The following is a 22,305-nucleotide window of genomic DNA, read 5'->3' as shown; positions in this document are numbered from 1 at the left end:
TCACATAATGGTGGGGGAGTTTAGGCATGTAATTAGCCACATCCTGCGGATCCGTCCTAAAGGGAAAGCTGGGGTCCTTGGCGAGTCACGTAGCCTGCAACACCGGTGGATCCTGGGGCTTCAGGTCATTGGGCAGAGGAGAGAACCAGGCGTCGCCTAGGGAACGGAGAGGTGGAGCAATTAGTGTATGCAATTAAAGTGTACTGGGAAAGGCCAGTGGACAGAAAAGAGAGCCTTTGAGGGATGGACAGAATGAACCGCAGGGCAGTTAGTTCAAAATAAATTTTATTTATTTTGGTTATAAATAAATGAAAGTAACAATAAAGTTCAGACAGGGAAGTGCAGAGGTGGTGCTTTACATTGAGTAAAGGCAGTGATGCGGTAACCTATGTGATACATTAAACACAATAATAAAGTCATTAATAATGAATGTGACCCAGTGGGGGTGACAAGCAAATAATGTTATGCATGGTGAACATATACACAATAATAATAATACAAACAATTAAACAAACGGACGTCCAATGATGATGGCACTGTCAGGGTGATCCCGCTGGCCGATAGCCAAGTGTGGAGGTTATGTTGCAAATAGTATGTAGGGAGATCAAGGGGAAGGCGATGACAGTGTCAACCCTGCATGTATGAACTGTGTATGCCAGTACTGGCTACAATGCACAGGTTCCTCCTATGTAGTAGTAGGTAAGCAAGGGAGGAATGAGAAACCGAGGATGGACAGTGCAAAGGAGAGTATCCTGGCCAGGATTGTCACAAGGATATGAGCCAAAGGCTAGCTCAGGGAGGAGAGGGAGAGGGGGAGGGAGGCAAGTAGCAAAGCGCAGGAGACAGTTGCTAGTAGATCAGGGGGGGCCGAATGGTCCAGATATCCAGAAAGATCAAGAAGTGGAGGGAAGGAGAAGGTACAGGGATCCTGGGGGGATATTAAGTCAGCCCTTATAGGGTAATTGCATAGTACCTCTATCCTGTGTTCTCAGGTCGGCTGGTAACCGCCGCTGCTGCAAGCTGAATGTGTTCCTGGAGCATGGAGCGAGTAGTGTAACATGGTGTCAGCGGCATGTCAGGCGTCGATGAAGAAGCATGCATGCTCTGAGTGTGCGCAGCTGACACCATGCTACACTACACGCTCTGCTCTGGCTCTCCATCCCCTAGGTGACGCCTGGTTCTTTCCTCCAACCACTGCCCTGAAGCACTAGCAGTGAACAAGCATGTGGAATTCGTGTGAAACGCGTCTGCCATATCCATCCTGCTGTACCTTGTACCTTTTATATGTACAATAAAGATCTTCTTCTTCACTAAATCTCCTGGTGGTGTGCGACCAATTTCTTCATATATCCCTTGCATCACATCGGTCTCCTCTATGGGGTCATGAACTCAAGTATCCATATAAAACAAGAATCTCCTCCTAGTGTAAAACCATCTTTAAAGATTTTTATTAAAAAAGTAGAAAGCTTACATCAACTCTGTGGTTTACATGCGGTTCAAGTACAGGAAAATGTGATCACAAATGGTATCCTAACAGGCGCAATGACATGGAGTAAGCTCAGTACGACCCTATCTATTATATAATTTATTCTGTAAGGGTTCAGGGTGCTAGATTAATAAATAGTAATATTTTGCATTGATAAATTAGCTTTATCCATGGAAAGTTTGTAAAAATTGCCAGCACTCCAAATATATAAGTGCAGCTTAGGATTTAGTAGCATGTCCGTCCGCTGTTTTCAGTTTACACAGGATGGTACTTGCATCACAATAAGGAGATTGTGCAAGGCCTTGAAAGAGGGACTCACAGATGGGCTGATGAATCCTCCACTGCATTGGAACTTTTGGAGTGCTGGGATTTTTTTTTTAACAGCAAAGAAAAAAAGGAGAAGCTAGGACAAAATATCCTGATCCCACCTTATAGTGTCAAATGAATGTAGGACATGTGAGTTGAATAGTTGATCTTCTGTGGGGCTGGTCATTCCTGCCGAAGCAATCAGATGTTCTTTGTAGGCAGTCATCAACACAACTTTGGCATGCCGAATGCAGCAGCACACACCTATATAAGAGGTCATTTTGCTAAACTCATATTGATGAATTAATGTTAAAGTGCAATGGTTAAAGTGTATTGAAAGGAACACTTGCTGTCACCATAACAGAAATAGAGGTAAATCCTTTCAATGTGTTTCGGTGACAACTGTCAGAGCAAATTTAATTCACTTTACAAAGATTTCCTTTAGCCTCCTTTTATGTCTGTAGGACAGGAAGTGAAGGGAAATTTTTGGAATGGAACACAGAAACTAATAGGGGTTTTATCCAAAATGAAAAAACATTGGCTTTAGATAACTCTATGAAGCAAGACAGCTCCATAGCCCAAAGATGTTCGTAATCACAAGCAGCCATTCTGGCATATCCAAGAGCTGCCAGAATACAAATTATTCTCTTCCCTCTGCCTCTATTAAAAATACCAAATAAGATCTTTAAAAAAAAACTAAAAAAGAAACCACTTGTCTTGTTAATGGTCTAGCAAAGGTCATAGTGAAAGCTAATACAGTTCAATTTGTTAAACGTGTAATGGCGTATATTTACCATCTGGTGCATTACTTTGTATATAAGTTAAAAGTGCAGATGTTTCATGCTGTGATTTGTGATAGCAGATTAATAGCAAGTTTACATGTGGTCTACTAAGAAAAAGTTCTACAATATAAATTACCCTACGGTAGTGTTCTTCATGTTTTCAGCTCGTATAAGTTTCCTGACCCAGAGCATATAAGCCAGATATAGAGAAAAAGTTTCTTTAAACAATGGAACAGTACATCACATTATTCCATGAATAGGTAACATTATTTTATGTATGAATCATTGTGTTTTGTCATTTTAGAGTTTCAATGGCAACAGCATCGTCTCAAGTGCTGATCCCTGAGATCAACCTGAATGACACGTTTGACACATTCGCTTTAGATTTCTCCAGGGAGAAGAAGATGCTAGAATGTCTTGATTATCTCACAGGTAAACTGGCGGTCAGCTGTTATTAATTTAATCATTTAAATGATGTAAGCTAATCATGATTCACTTCACTGGGCTGCACTTTGTCACGAGGACAGGATAAGAGATGTTGCCTACTCCAAGAGTACATTCAAATGAGAAGATCTGTGTATGTAATTACCAACTGATTACAGCTACACCTACAATACCTTACAAGAAAGATATTACAGTAGAACTAAAGCCAAAACTATTTTTCCCCCCCGTTTTGGATAGAAGAACAGAAGATTATAACTCCTATTATTTTTTTCCCATCTGTGTCCCATTGGGGAAACTTCCATTCACTTTCTGTCCCATAGCCACAGCAGGAAGTGTCTCCCAAGTGAGGGCAATCCCCTCTTACACAGTTGTCCCCAGGACCAGTGTCCCCATTGGAAGATTTTCACACTATTCCTGTTCTGGTCACCAGGGCAAATACAGACAGGGTGACTCTCACTATTGGGACAGACAGTAATAAAACCGTGACATGTGTTCTAATCCCTCTATCCCTCTCCATTCAAACAAAAAAAAGTTCTGGCTGCAGTTGCACTTTAATAACTCCTTGTCTTAGCAGCAGGTGCTATTAGAATGTGCTGTTTTTGTAGCCTCAACACAGTCTGACACCTGTTGAACTAGACTGTAACAGATGTCAGAATTTGGCATGTCTGAGTATTAGGCACTGGATCCAGAGTTGGTCTTGCTTCTCCGTGTGCAGATAAATCCATACTAAAGGGTGCAATGATCATGCAGCTCTCTAATATGAAGGGGCCTTAAAAATGTCTAGGGGAAAATGCAAAGTAGAATAGAGAAAAATATTTTCAGATGGAGGTCAGTAATGGCAGCATCTGTAATGCTCTTGTTACAGGTGTACTTTAAGTTTCCATTGCTGTTAGAGCTGCACAATTAATCGCGATTCACTCCCCCCTCACGATCTTAAAACTGCATTTCCTCAATTCATACAGAGCAGAGCTGTTCTCTGCTCACTCACAGCTGTCAAAAAAAAAAGAGCCTCCGCAAATGTTTGTCAACATTGGTAAGGCTGCAAGCAGGCCCGGACTGGGACAAAAAATAGGCCCGGGCATTTTGGACTGAGCAGCCCAGGAGGGGGCGTGGCGGGGGCGTGGCTGGGGGCGTGACGTTCGTCGGGATGGTTGATGACAGGATTTAATGTTCCAGGATGTGTGGATTCGATTACGGTACCTTTTTTTTAGTTTAATCTGACAGACTGGGTCCAATTTAGATCAGAGCTGCCATATGATGCTGTTTTTTTTGTCTTACTTTAAATCCTGTTTTGATGGTTGAGTCCTAAAAATATTATGAAGCAGCGCAAGATGAGGGTTACTCTAATCAAGGGGTAGACAACCTTTTTGGGCACAGTGTGCCGAAAAATGTTATCAAAGAAATTAGGAGTGCCAGATACATAAAAAACAACTGTCAACGTCATATAAAGTAACTGCTGTAAACCGCTTGAATAATAGTAAGAAATCAAGTGAGCTTTGCACCTTCACACCTCAGATCACCCCAATTCCTGCACCTTCACACCTCAGATCACCCCAATTCCTGCACCTTCACACATCAGATCACCCCAATTCCTGAAACTTCACACCTCAGATCACCCCAATTCCTGCACCTTCACACCTCAGATCACCCCAATTCCTGCACCTTCACACCTCAGATCACCCCAATTCCTGCACCTTCACAAATCAGATCACCCCAATTCCTGCACCTTCCACCTCAGATCACCCCAATTCCTGCACCTTCACACCTCAGATCACCCCAATTCCTGCACCTTCCACCTCAGATCACCCCAATTCCTGCACTATCACACCTCAGATCACCCCAATTCCTGCACTATCACACCTCAGATCACCCCAATTCCTGCACCTTCACACCTCAGATCACCCCAATTCCTGCACTATCACACCTCAGATCAGCCCCAATTCCTGCACCTTCACACCTGTTTTAATGTACCCGCCGCAAGTATAACATTTCACACCGTGCCATGATTATTTCATGCCCTCCGAGCATGCGCACTTGTCAAATTCTTTGATGTTCAATTAGGTATCCGGGGCTCTGAGCATGCGCACCGCTGCGCTGCTCAGATGTTTCATACAGGAAGTGACGAGGGTATGGTTTCTTCACGGGGTATGGTTTTTTAACGTTACACCGGCAGAGGATCAGATCAGATCGGTCAGCAAAGATACCTGGAGATGACAGGGAAGTGAAGGGCTCAGTTTTTACACATAGTAGCGGTCATACATTTTTGGCATCTTTAACTTCTTATCGGCAGAAATGGGATAGGCTCATTTTTGGCCGAAAATATTGGTTGCCAAAATTTCGGTGCATCTCTACTTACATGGCACATGTTCTAGCAGTGACCGTGTGTAGCGGTTTTGAAAACAGCTAAACACACACTGTCACTGGCTGCTGCTAGAAAACATGTGCCATGCGGCATGCCAGTTTGCTTGTTACATGTGATGTGACAGCCAGGTGCACATTTTCAAGTTGAAAATATGCACCTGGCTGTCACATCACATGTAACAAGCAAACTGGCATGGCACATGTTTTCTAGCAGCAGCCAGTGACAGTGTGTGTGTAGCGGTTTTGAAAACCGCTACACACGGTCACTGCTAGAACATGTGCCATGTAAGGAAAGGGCACAAAAACAAACACGACAACACCGCTGGGATTTGTGGTTCTAGCATCCGGCAGAGCATGGTTCACTTCTGGCTTAGCAGCAGGCAGGCCGCAAGTGTAAAAAACAGATAACAGTCAGCTACAACACTGTGACTGCTAGAAAACATGTGCCATGCCAGTTTGCTTGTTACATGTGATGTGACAGCCAGGTGCACATTTTCAACTTGAAAATGTGCACCTGGCTGTCACATCACATGTAACAAGCAAACTGGCATGGCACATGTTTTCTAGCAGTGCAGTGATCTGTTTTTTACACCTGTGGCCTGCCTGCTGCTAAGCCAGAAGTTCCAGACCAGAACCCTGCTCTGCCGGAGGCCACCCAGAACCACAAATCCCAGCGGTGAGTGTGACAGTGGTGTGTGGTCTGTGGTGTTGTAAATTGTGCTGCTGGCCTGCTGCCATTCTTTCCTTACCTGTTGAGGCCTTGGCTCCTGTCCTGGTCGTGGGTGGTGCAGTGCTGGTGGTGTTAATGCAGCTCCTCCAGGGCAGGCAGGCACTAGACTTGAAATTTGACGACTCCTCCACAGGACTCCACACTCGTCTCTGACTCACTGTCTCTCACTCTCAGACTGAGACAGACTCACTCACTCAGACACACTGTCAGTGTCTGTCTGTGCGGCGCCGGTCACTTCCCGCTTCTTCCTGTGAAAAGGCAGCATGGGGTCCCCGCCGGCCTCTAGCTCCACCCCCGGCCTTAGTCACATGACGGTCGGTCACACCGTCACACGGTCCACCCACCGACTCCACCCCCTCCTGAGCTACGCTGGAGCCTGGATGCCGCTGCGGAGCCGGCTGCCAGGCCAGCTGAGCTGAGCAAGGAGTGGGGACTGGAGTCGGGGATAGCGGGCGGCCAGATTGCCATAATGCGGGGTCGGGGGCAGTGGCGGGCGGCCAGATTGCGGTAATGCGGCGGCCGCGGCAATCAGACTCCGCGGAATCGGCCGCGGAGAGGCAAGCAACGGCCGGACTCTAGTGTCACTGTCTCTTGTCTCTTCCATTAGAAATTACAATACCCTCGGCGGCCCACCGGGCATATGCCCGCTGTGCCCGATGCTCAGTCCGGCCCTGGCTGCAAGATAACTATAAACACAATGATTTACAATGCATCATTTTGTACTTTTAGATCAAAGGAATGAACTTCGTCTGTAAAGGAGGTCAGTTTAACCTCTTAGGCTCCATGCACACAGGGCGTCATAAAAACGAGCTCCAAAGCTGTTTCTTGACGCCAGGAAAAAGCAGCTGTAAAAACGTGCTTTTAGTAGCTTTTTCCATTTGCGTTATTGCACGTTTTGCCACGTAGCTTTTAGCAGCGTTTTTTCTGCCTCCATTCAAAATCAATGGTTCCTTATGGGAGCCTATTGATTTTAATGGAAGTCGCACGCAAGTCGGATCAGGATGATCCGACTTGCGGTGCGACTTGCGCTGTGAGAATCTTGAGGGGGAACTCCACGCCAAAATGGGGAAAAACACGGCGTGGGGTTCCCCCCAGGCACTTCGGGTATGGTATGGAATTTGAGGGTAGCCCCACGCCGAAAAAACAGCGTGGGGTCCCCCCAAAATCCATACCAGACCCTTATCCGAGCATGCAGCCCAGGAAAGGGGAGGGGGACGAGCGAGCGGCCCCACCCAACCTGGACCATACCAGGCCACATGCCCTCAACATGGGGGGGTGTGGGTGCTTTGGGGCAGGGGGGGCTCTGCACCCCCCACCTCAAAGCACCTTGCCCCCATGTTGATGAGGACAAGGGCCTCATCCCCACAACTCTGGCCGGTGGTTGTGGGGGTCTGCGGGCAGGGGGCTCATCAGAATCTGGAAGCCCCCTTTAACAAGGGTGGCCCCCTCAGATCCCAGACCCCCTCCCTATGTGAATGGGTATGGGGTACATTGTACCCCTACCCATTCACCCCATAAAAGGCAGTGTATTTAAATAATGACAGGAGACGTTTTGAAAAGTTTATTAAAAATCTTCATCCGGTCTTCTCTTCTCCCCTCCGCTCTTCTGCCCTCCGCTCTTCCCATAGGGAACCATTGATTTTGAATGGAAGAAAAAAAAAGTATAACGTGGCATAATGCACGTTAAGCAACGTTATTCAGCCTTTAGCAGCGTCAGATGTTTTTTTAGCTTGACGCTGCAGCTCCAGAACGCACAGTTCCTGGGTTTTTTTTGGAGCTGTAAAACGCCTATGCCACTTGGAGCTCCTAAAAGCTCTATGTGTGCATGAGGCCATAGAATAACATGGATGGGCGTTCTGCAGCTGCAAAAAAAAACGTCTGACGCTGCTAACAGCAGCTCCAAAACGTCCTGTGTGCATGAGGCCTTAGGCTCCATTCACACATGAGCGTATTTTTAGGGCGTTCTGCAGGCGTTTTTTCAGGTGTTTTTGCAGGTGTTTGGAGGCAGGCATTGACATCTAACAAAAACGCTTGTAATCTGCCAAAAAAGAGGCTTGTGTACTTTATTGAGCTTCAGGCCTTTTGCTTCAGGCGACAAAACGCTCATATGTGAACAGGGGCCATTAAAATAAATGGGATTTTGCTTGTTGGGCGTTTTGAGACTTTCCAACATGAGCGTTTTATGAGCTGAAAATATATAATATATATATATATTTTTTTTTAGCAGAGACCCTAGAGAATAAAATGGCAATTGTTGTTATATTTTATGTCACATTGTATTTGGGCAGCTGTCTTTCAAATGCAATTTTTGGGGAAAAAATACACTTTAATGAATTAAAAAAAGTTAACAGTAGTTTAACAAAAAGTTAGCCAAATTTTTTTTGTATAATGTGAAACATGATGTTACGCCTAGAATCGTGATCTTTATTCTAAGCAAAAAAATCGTGATGCACATTTTATCCAGAATTGCTGTTGTTATTATGGTAATAGATCTATGTAAATGATAATGTTTATGGTATCGTTATGTCTTCCGACAGCTCCCAGTCCTCCAATCATCAGGGAAGAACTCTGCACAGCATCTTACGACACAATTACTGTTCACTGGACATCTGATGATGAATTCAGTGTTGTTTCCTATGAACTTCAATATACCATATTTACAGGACAAGCCAATGTTGTCAGTAAGTATGTCTCTGTTCATGTATTGCTTCACTGTTAGGACTAAGTCTAGATTTTATACCAAATTGCCAGAGTAATCTCTTCCTATAGATATACTTCTGTGTGGTTGATCGGTGTAGATAAAGGCATCAATCAAATTGGTCGAACTTGTGTCATGGCATAAGTTTAAATCTGAACTATGGGCTCCTTGAAGATCTCAGTTGACCCCTATACCCATAGCCCATTACAATTTCTTAGCTTGTTCCAGTTTAAGCTTTTCCAGATTGTTGAAATCCTCCTCCCATTTACCTCCGCAGTTGCAATATGTTTTGAATGATACCACTGAATGGGAGGTCTATGAATGGGAGCTATATCAGATCACAGGACTACACCTCCCAGATTTTAGGGACATTACACATATGCTTGCTCCATGAGTGGTGGTAAAACTACTGATAAGAATGTAGAGAAATCCTCTTTTTACCATGCTAAGTTTTCTTAGCAGGGAGAGAACAGCTCTTTTCTTCAGGAGGCTACAGGCTGAGGTGGGCAGAGATTCAGTGGTTGGCCATACATGGCTCTTCCACACATTCAAGATGGGGGAATTCCCCCAACTGCACTGTTGCATTCTGATAGCGAGGAGACTCTTCCACTGTCAGAGTACACAGATCAGCGCTGCATCTGGTGATCAAGCAGCTTCTATCCAACGGGGCAGTTGAACAGAATTCAATTAGTAGATGCAGTGGCCACTCATGGATCAAAATTCATCTGGTCTCTGCTGACCTGGCTGAATTCCGTTCCATATATGACCACCTTAAGCCTCTGTCATGATTATGTGAAGATATGCACCCTTGTAGACCAAGCATGCCAACTGGGCAGCTGGGAACAACATCGTCTGTGCTTTATGAGAAAACAGTAATGTATGAAAATCAATTCTTTTGCACTCTTTAACCACTTTACCACCGGAGGATTTTCCTGCTTAAAGACCAGGGGTTATTTTGCGATTTTTTACTGCGTGACTTTAACGGACAATTGCGCGGTCGTGCGACGCTGTACCTAAACGAATTTCACGTCCTTTTTTTCCCACAAACAGAGCTTTCTTTTGGTGGTATTTGATCACCTGTGCGATTTTTTTGATCACGCGCTATAAACAAAAAAAGAGCGTAATTTTTGCAAAAACAACAATATTTTTCACTTTTTTTTATATGAAATTCCCCCAAAAAAAAATGTAAAAATCAAAATTTTTTAAAATTTTCGGCCAATTTGTTTTACGCTACCTATGTTTGGTAAAAAAAATCGCAAAAAGCGTATTTTGATTGGTTTGCGCAAAAGTTATTGCATTTACTAACAAAGGGAAAGATTTTTGTCATTTTTGGTGTTTTTTTTTTTAACGAGTAATGGCGGCGATCTGCGATTTTTTTTGCGGTACTGCGACATTGCGGCGGACAGATCGGACCCTTGACTGACATTTTTGACACTTTTGGGGGTACCAGTGACATTACTGCAGTAATCAGTGCTATATATATGCACTGTTACTGCAAAAATGACACTGGCAGGGAAGGGGTTAACAGTATTGGACAGGGAGGGGTTAAGTGTGTCCTAGGGGCGTGATTCTAACTGTGTAGGGACAGGTCTACTAGTGTAAAAACAAAGATCAACAGTTCTACATAGTAGAACTGTTTGATCTTCACTTTTACACAGGGAGAACTGACAGGTGGCTTGTTTACACAAGCCGCTCTGTCTTTCTCCCGCTGTAGCGGCGATCGTAGTGTGACCGGCGGACATCGGGTCCGCCAGTCACACTCCCGCACTCCTCCGTGAACGAGCCGAGGCGGGCGCGCGCCTCAGCGGGCGCGCGCCCGCCCGCTATTGGCTCTGGAAGGAGTGACAGGCGAGCGACGTAGACCTACGTCACTCTGCCTGGCCGGGGCCGACTGCCGCAGTAAATATACTGTGCGCAGTCGGCAAGCGGTTAATGAATATAAGGCCTTTAGCTAAGGGCTTAAGGTAGTTTTGTCTTTACTGCTTTAAGTGGAATTTAGGTTTAAGCTTCTTCCAATAGATATTTCTTAGAATAACAGCAGTTAATAGCTGTGACAGACCCAAATAGGACACAAGCTTTTGGACTGTACTAGGGGCTTGCCTCCTACCCACGGATAGACTGGAGAGAGCAGTTCATGGACGCTGAGAGCAAGGCTTGGTTTACTTCTCTGAATAAAGACAATACAGCATCCTTTCTGGAGTGGATGGAAAGGTGTTATATTAATCTTGTACAGGTTAATGGTCAGAGAGAATATGGTGGCCCTCCTGCAGACAGGGTTGGAGAGGCTCCTTCACTTGGGACAGAAATATTTATCAACAATATCCCTTAAGAAATCTATGAAGATAAATTAATTCCACTGTATCAGACTGCTGGGACATTGTTTGTCTTCTAATAACTTGCCTAGTGAACAGAATGCACAAATGAGTGTCTCTCCCACTGTTACTTTGGTCACCTATTGTTTCTGCCTGTCTGCTAGTATTATGCCCCTTCACCTTGTTAGCAAACTATTGTGGGATGTTTTATGTTTGTTGATTAGCTTACAGGGTAAATAAATCACTGTCCGCTATTAGTTGCTAGATGTAAATTAGCTTAATGCTTACATTATATGTTGGCTGTTGTTTAGCTTAGTTATGTTCCTGTTTTATAGTTTGCATTGTCATGCCAACATCCTCAAGAGCGGAATGTCCTCCTGTGGGGTATAAAGTATGTGTCTGAGTTCCAATAAACAGTCATTCCTTTGGTTCTAACCCAACATCTTGACTGTGTATGATGCCTTGGGTAAAAGGCTGGTATTAGCTCTCGGTCTGCTGTAACGGTTTGCAGGGCACCTTCTGCACTGTTTAGCGGAAGAAAGCATCTGATCTGGGTGCCAAGCGGTTCCGTCACAAGAGCAATCAGTCTGGTGCCAATTTCTTTCCTTGGTTTAAGCTACCCGTAAATAAGCTGATGTTCCCATGGCAGTGGCAAGATCCACTCCTACTTCCTGTACTCCTGACTGCCACAGTGTAAGCTTCTCCTGACACCATGAACAGATACGGTTTGTGGAAGTTGGGCAGAAGTTCCAAAAAGTTGTAAACAATAAGTACAGTACTTGTTATAATATCCTAGGTTCATATGTGTCATGTTTTTCTTCCTTGGCCTTCCCTCACACCCTGTTAAAGCTAAAAGGCTAAGCAAATATTATCCTAATACAAAAGCCATATATATTTTTACATGACTCTTGGTGTTGTTTGTGTACTTATTTCAGATCTGTGCAATATTCATCGTGAAGCAACTCTTGCACTTTGGCCATGTGCAGAATCTTCCTGTAATACAGACCAGGCACTACTGCTTTCACTTCTTGTGACTAGTTCCTTATCTGCCCCCTTTGTAGTTTTCTTAAGGCACTTGTAGTGGAAGGGTGTGTTGGACCCTACCCACAACTCTGCTCTTCGCACAGGCTATGTGCAACACAGTGAGGTATCATCCCATATCAACAGTGCTGCTGTCCAAGGGTGGCTCTTCCAGACTGGAGCCACTCTAATGCCTGGTACAAAGGGGCCGAATATTGGCTGGTTTAACAGAAACCAGCTGACATTCGGCCTGTGTGTATAGTAGCCTGTTCAACAGAAGCTGAACATCCGGCTTTTGTAGAATGAGTATGCCAGAAAAACATCTGCAGATCGGTCCCCCTTTCCCCCTGTCAGAACACAATAGCTCAGCAGGGAGATCACTGTACTAAAAATGCATCGTTAGTACAGCAGCCTCCTCCCAAGGTCGCTCAGCTCAGCTCATAGTGTGTTCACGGTTTAAGACTGGAAGTATGCTCCTGGCCAGATCACAAGGTGAAAATATAGGAAAAACAAATGCAGCCACTATATTGGAGTATAGGTAAGCTGCAATATATTATTATATTTTTGTCTTTGGGTTTAATTCCACTTTATAAAAAGCTCCACCCAATTAAAATTTTGTGACGGAGGTACAAAACAGAAATGGGCGTTAAATGGTTGCACCATCAATCTGAATTTCGGCAGTGCTTGTCACATGCACTAGCTGCAGGAAGCAACGTTTTTCATCCAGTGAATTTTTACACTGACATTTTCCAGTATGATTGATAGTGAGCCCTGCTAAGATAGTGAGCACCCCTATTTACTTTATCCAGTGCTGTCTCTGAAGAGACCCCAATTTAACTTTTTGGCCAGTGTACACTGAGATTCTTCAATGCTAAGATACTTTCATTTTGGTTTCTATCATTTTAGGTACATTTTTTTTTTACTAAGTAATCTTCAATAACTGCCTTAATAACAATTTTGCATGCAAGAGGGTTAATCCTGTCATGATTTTGCATTTTACTTTTAATTTCAGACGCAAGCTAAAGACTAATTGCTTAATTATTGAATGATAAATGAAACGCGTGTAGACAAGTACTCCTGATATTCAAAGTATGTGTTAATAAGATTTTCTTGTTGGGATGTGCTAATTGCTATACTTTGAGGATTGCACAGTAGGAGGCTGTCACCCACCACTCTCCACTTTAATTACTGCACTGTGTATCATCTTTGAAATAGAAGATAATTAAGGAGATGGAAGGATAATTAAATGGAAGTTGACATTTCTCATACAGGCGTTAAACAAATAGATGGCAAAATCAAATATAGATCAAGCAGAAATTATATTTCTAGCAAAAGCCTTATGTTTCTGCTGTAGTTTTTTATTAGCAGGAGTGAATTATAGCAAATGTACAATTTACATGACAACTTAAAGAGGAGTCCCAGTCTGTAAAAAAATAAATAAAAAATAGGCAGCAGCTACAAATACTGTAGCTGCTGACTTTTAATATAAGCACATTTATCTGTCCAGGGATCTCGCAATGTTGACATCCCTAGCCAATTCGCCAGTCGGCTTCGGGTGCAGGCGCCAGCATCTGTAGTAAGAGAAACCGGAAGTAACATTTCGTACTGCGCATGCACAAGTCACGCTGTGCTTTCTGAATGGTCCCGCCGTCTTCTGGGACCTCTGTGTATCCCAGAAGGAAGCAGGGGGAAGGGGGAGGAGCCAGAAATGTTGTTGATCACCGATCAGCAATCTTAAACAGAAGTTGGAGCAATTACCTGTCAAAACCCCCCAAAAAGTGCCAAAATGTGGCTGTGGAAAGGGGGAGGGTGCGAACAAGCAGAGCTTCCCCTTTTGGATGGAGCTCCGCTTTAAGATTTCTTAGTTCTCCACTTCACACCGTTAAATTAAAATGTAATTGTGTTCAGATTCAATTTCTGAGCATAAAATTCTCAGTATTTAATGCAAACCTGCTTGTCCTCTGATGCTACACCTCATAGTCCTTAAAGGTGATCTTCTTTTCTCCTTAAAAGGGGTGAGGTTGCTTGTCAATGCCCCTACCACATTAAATCATGATCACTGTTAAATCACCATATGCACTTTATGGTACATATAATAATACAAGGTATTTTTTTTAACAAAACCAGTTGAAATCAACCTTAATACTGCTTGTTTTAATTACCAAATATCTCATTTATATCTGTAATTTTTTTTAATTTGTACAGCCAGTGTAATTGTATAAGTGCCAACATGTAAAGCTGGTTCAGCCTAGAACATCGGTAAGATTCCTATTGCTATCCGTGTGTAAAGATTCACCCTCTCTGTTTGTCTTTGGGACCATTAAAGTTAGGAGGAATCCAAACATTTTTGTCATCCCAAAAGAAAGTTAGGTGAAATATTTTAAAAGGGACAATTCGCCAGAACCACAATCAGAGGTGGAATTTCTGCTCATTTTTGAAATATTCCCACTTCCTATGGTGTTCATTATACAGGAAGAGAAGGTAACGCTCCTCTGGATATCTTTTTCTCAGTGAAGCCAAATCCATTCTGGCTGACAGGAATATGACTAAGAGGAAAAGATCACTGCAAAAAAATTTGCACCAATAGGGTTATGCAGAAGAATGGTTAAAGTGGTTCTTCGCCCTAGAAACAAATTAAAAGTCAACAGCTACAAATACTGTAGCTGATGACTTTTATTAATGGGACACTTACCTGTCCTAGGATCCAGCGTGGTCCACACCTGAGCTGGCCCTTCGGTCATCTTCGGGTCTGGGCGTCGGCGTTTACTTTGGAAAAGCGGCTGTGATTGCTTGCAGCTTCAAAACCAGCTTCCCACTGTCCATGCCCAAGCAGCACTGCGCTTTGTGACGTGTTCCAGAAGGGTTACGGGGGAAGGAGGGGTGAACTTCACCTCGGATCGCCGCTTAAATTTGACCCGAAATAGGAGTGGGTATCTGTAAAAACCTGGCACCCGCTCTCCCCCAAAAAATTAAGTGTCAAAACTTAAAGGTGGGGGGGGGGGGGGTAGACAAGCAGAACTTGCCCTTTTGGGTGGAGTTCCACTTTAGGAAGTGAAATTTTACCTTTTTATATTTTTCCACATACATTTTAGGAAATATACTTTTGGTTTATTATGCTTTAACACAATAGAGTATTCCACAACTGTAATTAGTGAAAATGAAAAGTTTTTTTTACCCCCTCGATGATGATTTTTTTTGTATGTCTTCCTCGACTGACTATAAAAACGTTTCTGCTGGCTGCAGTCCGATGAAAACACGCAGTTATTTAGATGATTGCAACACCCATTTTTTAGCATTTTCAGCAGCATTCTCAACTTTTTGTAAAAAATCTAAGATAAAGGTAGTGTTGTATTGTGTCAGGTTTAAAAATTTCCTCCACATCCATGTATTTGTTGTTATATATTAGGACAGGGGTGTTCACTACTTTCTGTGCTGTGTCCACAAGTATCTATATATTCATTTCTGTGCCCCAGCTGTTAAATTGCCACTGCCAGCCTGCCGTAAAAATGAGGTTCCTGGAGATGCCATGTTGAATGGATCGCTGAAACCCCATCTGGGGTTTTAACTCACAGGTTGTTCACTTAATTATTAGGAGAAAGTCTCCAGTGTATTTAGAATTAACAAATAAACTTGCTCAAAAAAAGTAAAATAAGCATTAAAAAAAAAATCTCTATTTTTATTTTATAATATCCTTATCACTTTATAGTTTTTATTATAATATGGTTTATATGTTACAGATTTTTTTTCTCTTCTCTCCAGTTGGGACCTGACAGTTCCGATGACAACTAAGATAACATTTCTTCTTACTTTGGAGGGATTTGTTCTCATATCCTGTTGTGTCTGTAGGACAGGAAGGGAAATCGCCCTTAAGGTTACCCAGTACCAAATAATATCTGACAGATGTGTTAATCACTCTCTGCTCTAACAGTGAGAGCCCATTCACACAGGGGTGACACGACTTGCTGGGGCGGCCTGTGAAGTCGCGGTGCACAGCGTGCACCGCGACCTCAGCGCGACATGCACGGACTTCATATAATTGAGGTCAATGCAAGTCGCCTCCAGGTCGCCCCAAAGTAGTACAGGACCCTTTTTCTAAGTCGGAGCGACTTGTGTCGCTCCTATTAGAACGGGTCCTGTGCTAATCAATGGCAGGCGACCCACCGCGACTTGTCAGGCAACCAAGTCGCCTGACAAGTCGCGCTAGTGGGAATGGGGTCTTAAACAAATATTTGTGGCCTTTGCCTATACCTGAAGTAAACATACAGAACCCCTGGTTTTGCTACTTTCTAAGGCAGACCATACAATGATACATGTTGTTTGTTCAACCAGAAGGTTGAACGAAAAAAAGAAAAAAATGCCAAGTCCCCCATAAACACACTCTGTACAGTTAGGGGAATCCTTCCCAAAGTGCTGTTGTGTTCTGCTGGTGAGGAACCTTCAATGATCAGTGTTTCCAACTAGACAACAGCACTTATTATTTGGGAAAAACCTGAGAAGTCGGTCAATAGACAACCAGTCAGTCTATACATGGATCAAAATGTGCCCAGTCCCAGCTGACCTGGCTGAATTTCAATCCACGTATGGCCGATTTGTCTGAGATCCTTAAGTACACCATTTCTCCCTGTCAATGATTCAAAGTATTGAAACACAAGGATCAGCAGGACAACCAGAATGTAGCATTTTCTGAAGGAGATGTCAAAAGTGGTAGCTTTTAATATTTTCTGATGACCGGTTTCTCTGAATTATACATTATTATATTTAAATCATTTTAAACCTGGTGATTTTTTTTCTTTTAAAAATACATAGTATTGTTACTTTACTGGTTGTTTATAATGAGCACAGCCTTCTCTGGCCTGCAGAGCAAATACTAGCTATTTTTTACCATTTTCTTTGCTACTCCTTCACACCAGCTGTTAACGGCTCTTTAGAAAAATAACACTAATTATTTATTAAGACAAACAGCAGAAGTAAGATGTATTTAGAAAAATGCCTTGTGTATTCAGGATTATTTCCACTATACCATTCTCAATAAACTAAAGTAAAATTGTAGTGCCTTTCCCACACCCTTATTGATGCAATAGAGTGATGGAATGTGACTGTCTATACCTATTACAGTTCATAGCAATATAGTATGCTACAAGATAGGGATTTTTTTTTTTTTTTAAATATTGGTGGAAGGTGTAATTACGTAAATAATAATTATAAATATTAACATGTATAGACCATATATATTAGTATATTATTCATTTGTATTCTGTACACCTACCTTTAAAGAAAAACACCTGAGCAGATATGATAAATTCATAATAATGCAGTTATGTATTTATGAATGCAATCATTTAATGTATTTTTTTTTTGTGAGCACTGCAAACGCATGTTTTTTTAAAAATACCATCTGTAATCTGTAGTATCACTTGCACTGAAAGAGGAAATGGAAACAGTAGGGCCTGGTCTAAAAGAGCAGAGATATATACCTGGAAACTACAGGCCAGTCAGTCCAACATCGATAGTATGTAAATTATTGGAGGGGATGATAAGGGACTATATCCAAGATTTTGCTGATGAATACAGTATCATTAGTAGTAATCTGCATAGCTTTATGAAAGGTTGTTTTTGCCAAACCAACTGGTTAACATTCATCTCGAAAGCTGTGTACTAACAATCAGATTATGGCAGATCACTTAGAAAGTGGTAATTTTGTCCAGTTTTCTGATCATGTCTACTAGGCTTTATTGGTGGTAGACAGGTGATCTAGCTTCATTGCTTAACTGCAGTGGAGAAAAAAAACATCATTAAACTAGCTGTGATTTGTGGAAGAAGTGTTAAAATCCTAATTCCAACAAAAACCTCACCTAAATATACTTTTCAGCTACATGTTCAGCTGTTTGCCCGAAGTTCTACTTTAGCATTTAAATTGTAATAGCTTGATTATTTTAAAGGAGTTGTAAAGTCAGAAGGTTTTTTTTTTTTTTTTATCTTAATGCATTCTATGCATTAAGATTAAAAAACCTTCTGGGTTTAGCAGCCTCGCCAGCACCCCTAATACTTACCTGAGCCCAATCTCTGTCCAGCGACGTCTACGAGTTCTGGACTCTCCCTCCTGATTGGCTGAGACACAGCCGCGGTGCCAATGGCTCCCATGGCTGTCAATCGAAGTCAGTTAGCCAATCAGGAGAGAGAGGGGCAGGGCGGGACCTCAGCTCTATGTCTAAATGGACACACGAAGCTGCAGCTAGGCTCAGGTGCCCCCATAGCAAGCTGCTTGCTGTGGGGACACTCGACAGGAGGGAGGGGCCATGAGTAGCAACTAGAGACCCGAGAAGAGGAGGATCCAGGCTGCCCTGTGCAAAACCATCTGCACAGAGGAGGTAAGTATAACATGTTTTTTATTTTAAAAAAAAATAACGAGACTTTACAATCACTTTAAGGAAACACTTTTATTTGGAAGGCACTTATTTGAGTGGTTCCCCCCTTTGAACCTTCCCCACTGAAAGCATTTTTGTGTAAGTTGGGCAGGACAGCTATATATATATACTGCAGTGACTTAAACAAATTTTACTGCTGATCTTTATTTCATTATGTGCTGTAGATACTGATGTAGATCATTACAACATAGTTATGTTTTTTGCTGAAAGAATGCTTAGTTGGAGAGTTTTAGTAAAGGTACATAGTGAATTGCAGCATTGTAATAGGAAAGAATGCACTGGACTCAATTCACAAAGCTAACACCGGAGGAACTATATTTATTTTTTAAAAAGTCCAAAAAGATCTGAAAAGTAAAGCACATGCCTAAATAATCCTTAGGTAAAGCTCTATAAAAGTGAGCCTATTGTGTTTAATCTTTAGTCAAGCAGTGATAAAAACCTAAGATGACGGTTATATCTGTAATTTGACTTCAAAATCTATGAACATTTCTGATAAGAGTATTGAGTCCATTAAGAGAATAGGTTGATAGTGAAAATGTGAGTTTTTCTGCAGTTATAGAAAACTATGGAAGGTTAAAATGAAAAGCACGTTTTAAATTGGCCATTTGTAAAATCGACACTAACAACTATAAATGTTGTATTATTAATATTTTTTTTCTAGTGAGTAACTGCAAAGGCTAAACTGTTTTAGTCTTGCTCAGAGCTATGAATAAGGAGGGACCACCGGTCCTCCTGTATGAGGCCCTGGCCAGCAGGGGGGCCCAGGCAGCTGGGTGAATCGGCTCTAGGCAGGGAGGATGATCACCACAGCAGGAGAAAATTACTAAGACCGATCCCCTGTATGGCTCCCTCTGCAGCAGCTGAAAGCTGGCTTCTACTCCTCTCTCTCCTGCCAGCTTTCAGATGCTACAAAGAGAGCCATACAGAGAATTGATTCCAGTAATTGCCCCAACCCACCAAAATAATCACCCTCCCTGTGCACTATATGTTTCCCCCTGCTACCCAGGCCTCCTTGTGTGCCCCCACCCCACCCTCGTAGTGCTGCAGGCTTCCCTTCTTTCCTTCACACTGGCAGCTGCAAGCGCACAATAACATCCTTCAGGATAGAGAGTGGGGAAAGGGTATGCATGTCACATTTCCCAGCCCCTTCCTTTCTTGAATAAACACAATGAGTGATCAGTACCATCACTCACTGTGTTCATTCATAACCGAAGCACAGTGAACTGTTTTTGTTTGGGGGGCTGTCAGGTTGTCTGTACGGGGTCCCGTGGTTTCTAACATCAGCCCTGGTCTTGCTAGTATAGATAATAAGTGTGTAATTATACTTTTTAAAATATATTGACTCCTTTTTAACCTCTAGGTATTTTTTCCACACCTTGCTGTGGTTATATATTTATGCTTGATAAAAGGCAGGGATGCCAGAAACGTCAGTTTAGCTTATTTATGTATATGAACAATAAACTAAGCTTCCCTCTGATTTTTTGTTTATTTTCGTGCTCACTGGGAACACACCTGGCTGTGCGCATAGTTCTGGGAAGTTGTCTGGGCTAGCAGTGCTGTTCACGCAGCATAAACTAAATATATCTACAGTATCTCACAAAAGTGAGTACACCCCTCATTTTGACTTAGGGGTGTACTCACTTTTGATGCCAGTGGTTTAGACATTAATGGCTGTGTGTTGAGTTATTTTGAGGGGACAGCAAAGTTACACTGTTATACAAGCTGTACACTCACTACTTTACATTGTAGCAAAGTGTAATTTCTTCAGTGTTGTCACATGACAAGATATAATAAAATATTTACAAAAATGTGAGGGGTGTACTCACTTTTGTGAGATAGTGTGTGTGTGTGTGTGTATGTGTATGTGTATATATATATATATATATATAATATATATATATATATATACAGTATATAATTTTTTTTTTGTGTGTGTAAGTGCTTTATTATTTACTTTTTTGTATTACATTTTTTTGGGTAGTGCTGTGTTTAAAAAAAAAAAAAAAAGTAATAAAAGTATAAAGAACCTGTAACAGGCTTCTTCTCACTGTTCTTGTGCCAGAAATGTAATTTTAGTTTTTTAAGACCAAATTAGTCTTGAAAGAAATTTAAGGCAGATTTACTAAAGATGTTGAGAATCTTTACACAAAAAATTATGTGAATATTCATTTTAGTTATCCAATCATGTGAAATGCTAATTCCTGCTTATTTCATTTGGACATGATCAAATAACTGAAGTGAATAATTACAGAATTGTGTGACGATTCTTAGCTTCTTTTGTAAAAAAAAAAAAAAAAAAAATGAATATAGGAAAAGCGTCTGTTCACTAATGCAGGCCATACATGGTTCAAATTTCGAACAAATTTTCTTTCAAAAATCAGAATTTTGTGTATTTTGTGATCCAATAGTGCCACTATAGATTTAGAAATTCAAACAACCAAGCCTTCAATGTCAACTAATTTTGCTACAGAAAATAATTTTCGTGGCCGGAAATCTTCTTCTTTTTTTCAGGAATTGTCTTTTCTTACATGCATGCACATTTCTTTTTCGAGTATATTTCTCACACGATTCTCCCATTATTGGTTAGAAAATCGTTCCTTTTTCAAAAAAAATTTCCAACGTGCCCAATCACTCAAATTCGATGGTCACACGAATGACAGTTCTTAGATAAGATTTTATAAAGAAAATTATTTTGGAGTTTGACCCATGAACGGCCAGTCTTAGTGAATAAGATGAAGCCGTGTTTGCTTCAATCATCTAGTCAGGGGCTAGCAAAAATTATTTTTTTTATCTTCCTTCGCAACTTTTTGGGTACTGATACTGAGCACATCTCCGCCTCACTATATTAAGAATACACTTTCCAAAGTGAACTGTTCATTTTGCTTGGAGAACAGTCTCTAGTTCTTAAGAAAATCAAGCCCAATATCAACAAAAGAGAGTCGTGTATTTTACTCCCACTCCCGAAGCATACATATTGCTTCAGTATTTAAAAAAAATGACACACTTGTCAAATCAATAGGTGTGTTAGCTTAGATTTAAAAAAAAAAATGTTTTGGTCTTTTAGAGATTTACAATCGCTGGTGCAGAAGTGGTTAACTAAACTTGATGGTCTTATTGCAGTAAAACTCATGGCCCCGTATAAGTCATAACGGAATCTTACAGTTCCTAACTTATTCATGCTCGCTTCCCTCCATGGATTATTCTTTTCCATTATACTTTGTTTCCTGCCTCACTGCACTTATAGTCTAAATCCTGATTTAAGATCACATGTTGATATAGTAGATCTTGGTGTTAAGGGAAACCACAATATTGTAGTTTCAGTATTTCCTCACCCTATACGACAACACCTGCAGCCATATGTGGTTAACCCTGAGCATTTTTTTTTTGCGCGTCTATTACAGTAGAAGTTCACCTGTGCCAGATATCACTACATGAACATTAAAAGACTTGTGTAAAAAATGAAACCTCATTATTTTAAATAAAGTTGAACGATTAAATATGATGTCTTGGTTTTTGCCTAAAATATCCTGTATCAGAGAAATAGATAAATATCAACCTTTAGTGAGAATATAGCCTTTACTGCTGTGTGATGTCCAAGCAGTGGAATCCATGCTGGCACAGTTCCTGTTTGTAGTTAATAACAAACCATTTGTAACATTGTTGCCTCTGGCACTATGAAAGAAAAACACCGCAAGACTCAGTTCATGAAACCAAGATATGTGAGATTTTGACACCAAATAC

General features: G+C 41.8%; 1 protein-coding gene across 4 annotated transcripts in view; it reads left to right on the top strand.

Annotated features, from left to right (window-relative positions):
• MID1 (midline 1) overlaps nt 1–22,305 on the top strand; it is a 726,570-nt gene that overhangs the window by 647,513 nt on the left and 56,752 nt on the right. For all 4 annotated transcript variants that reach the window (XM_082245438.1, XM_082245439.1, XM_082245436.1 and 1 more), the window contains exons 6-7: nt 2,879–3,006; nt 8,647–8,790. In XM_082245438.1, the coding sequence (XP_082101564.1) occupies nt 2,879–3,006; nt 8,647–8,790 (272 nt within the window). The remainder of the gene's footprint in view (nt 1–2,878; nt 3,007–8,646; nt 8,791–22,305) is intronic.

Source organism: Pelophylax lessonae (assembly GCF_965119305.1).
Source record: "Pelophylax lessonae genome assembly, chromosome: 2".
Taxonomy (NCBI): domain Eukaryota; kingdom Metazoa; phylum Chordata; class Amphibia; order Anura; family Ranidae; genus Pelophylax; species Pelophylax lessonae.
The sequence above is the reverse complement of the archived record's forward strand: the minus strand, read 5'-3'. Positions and strand labels throughout refer to the sequence as shown.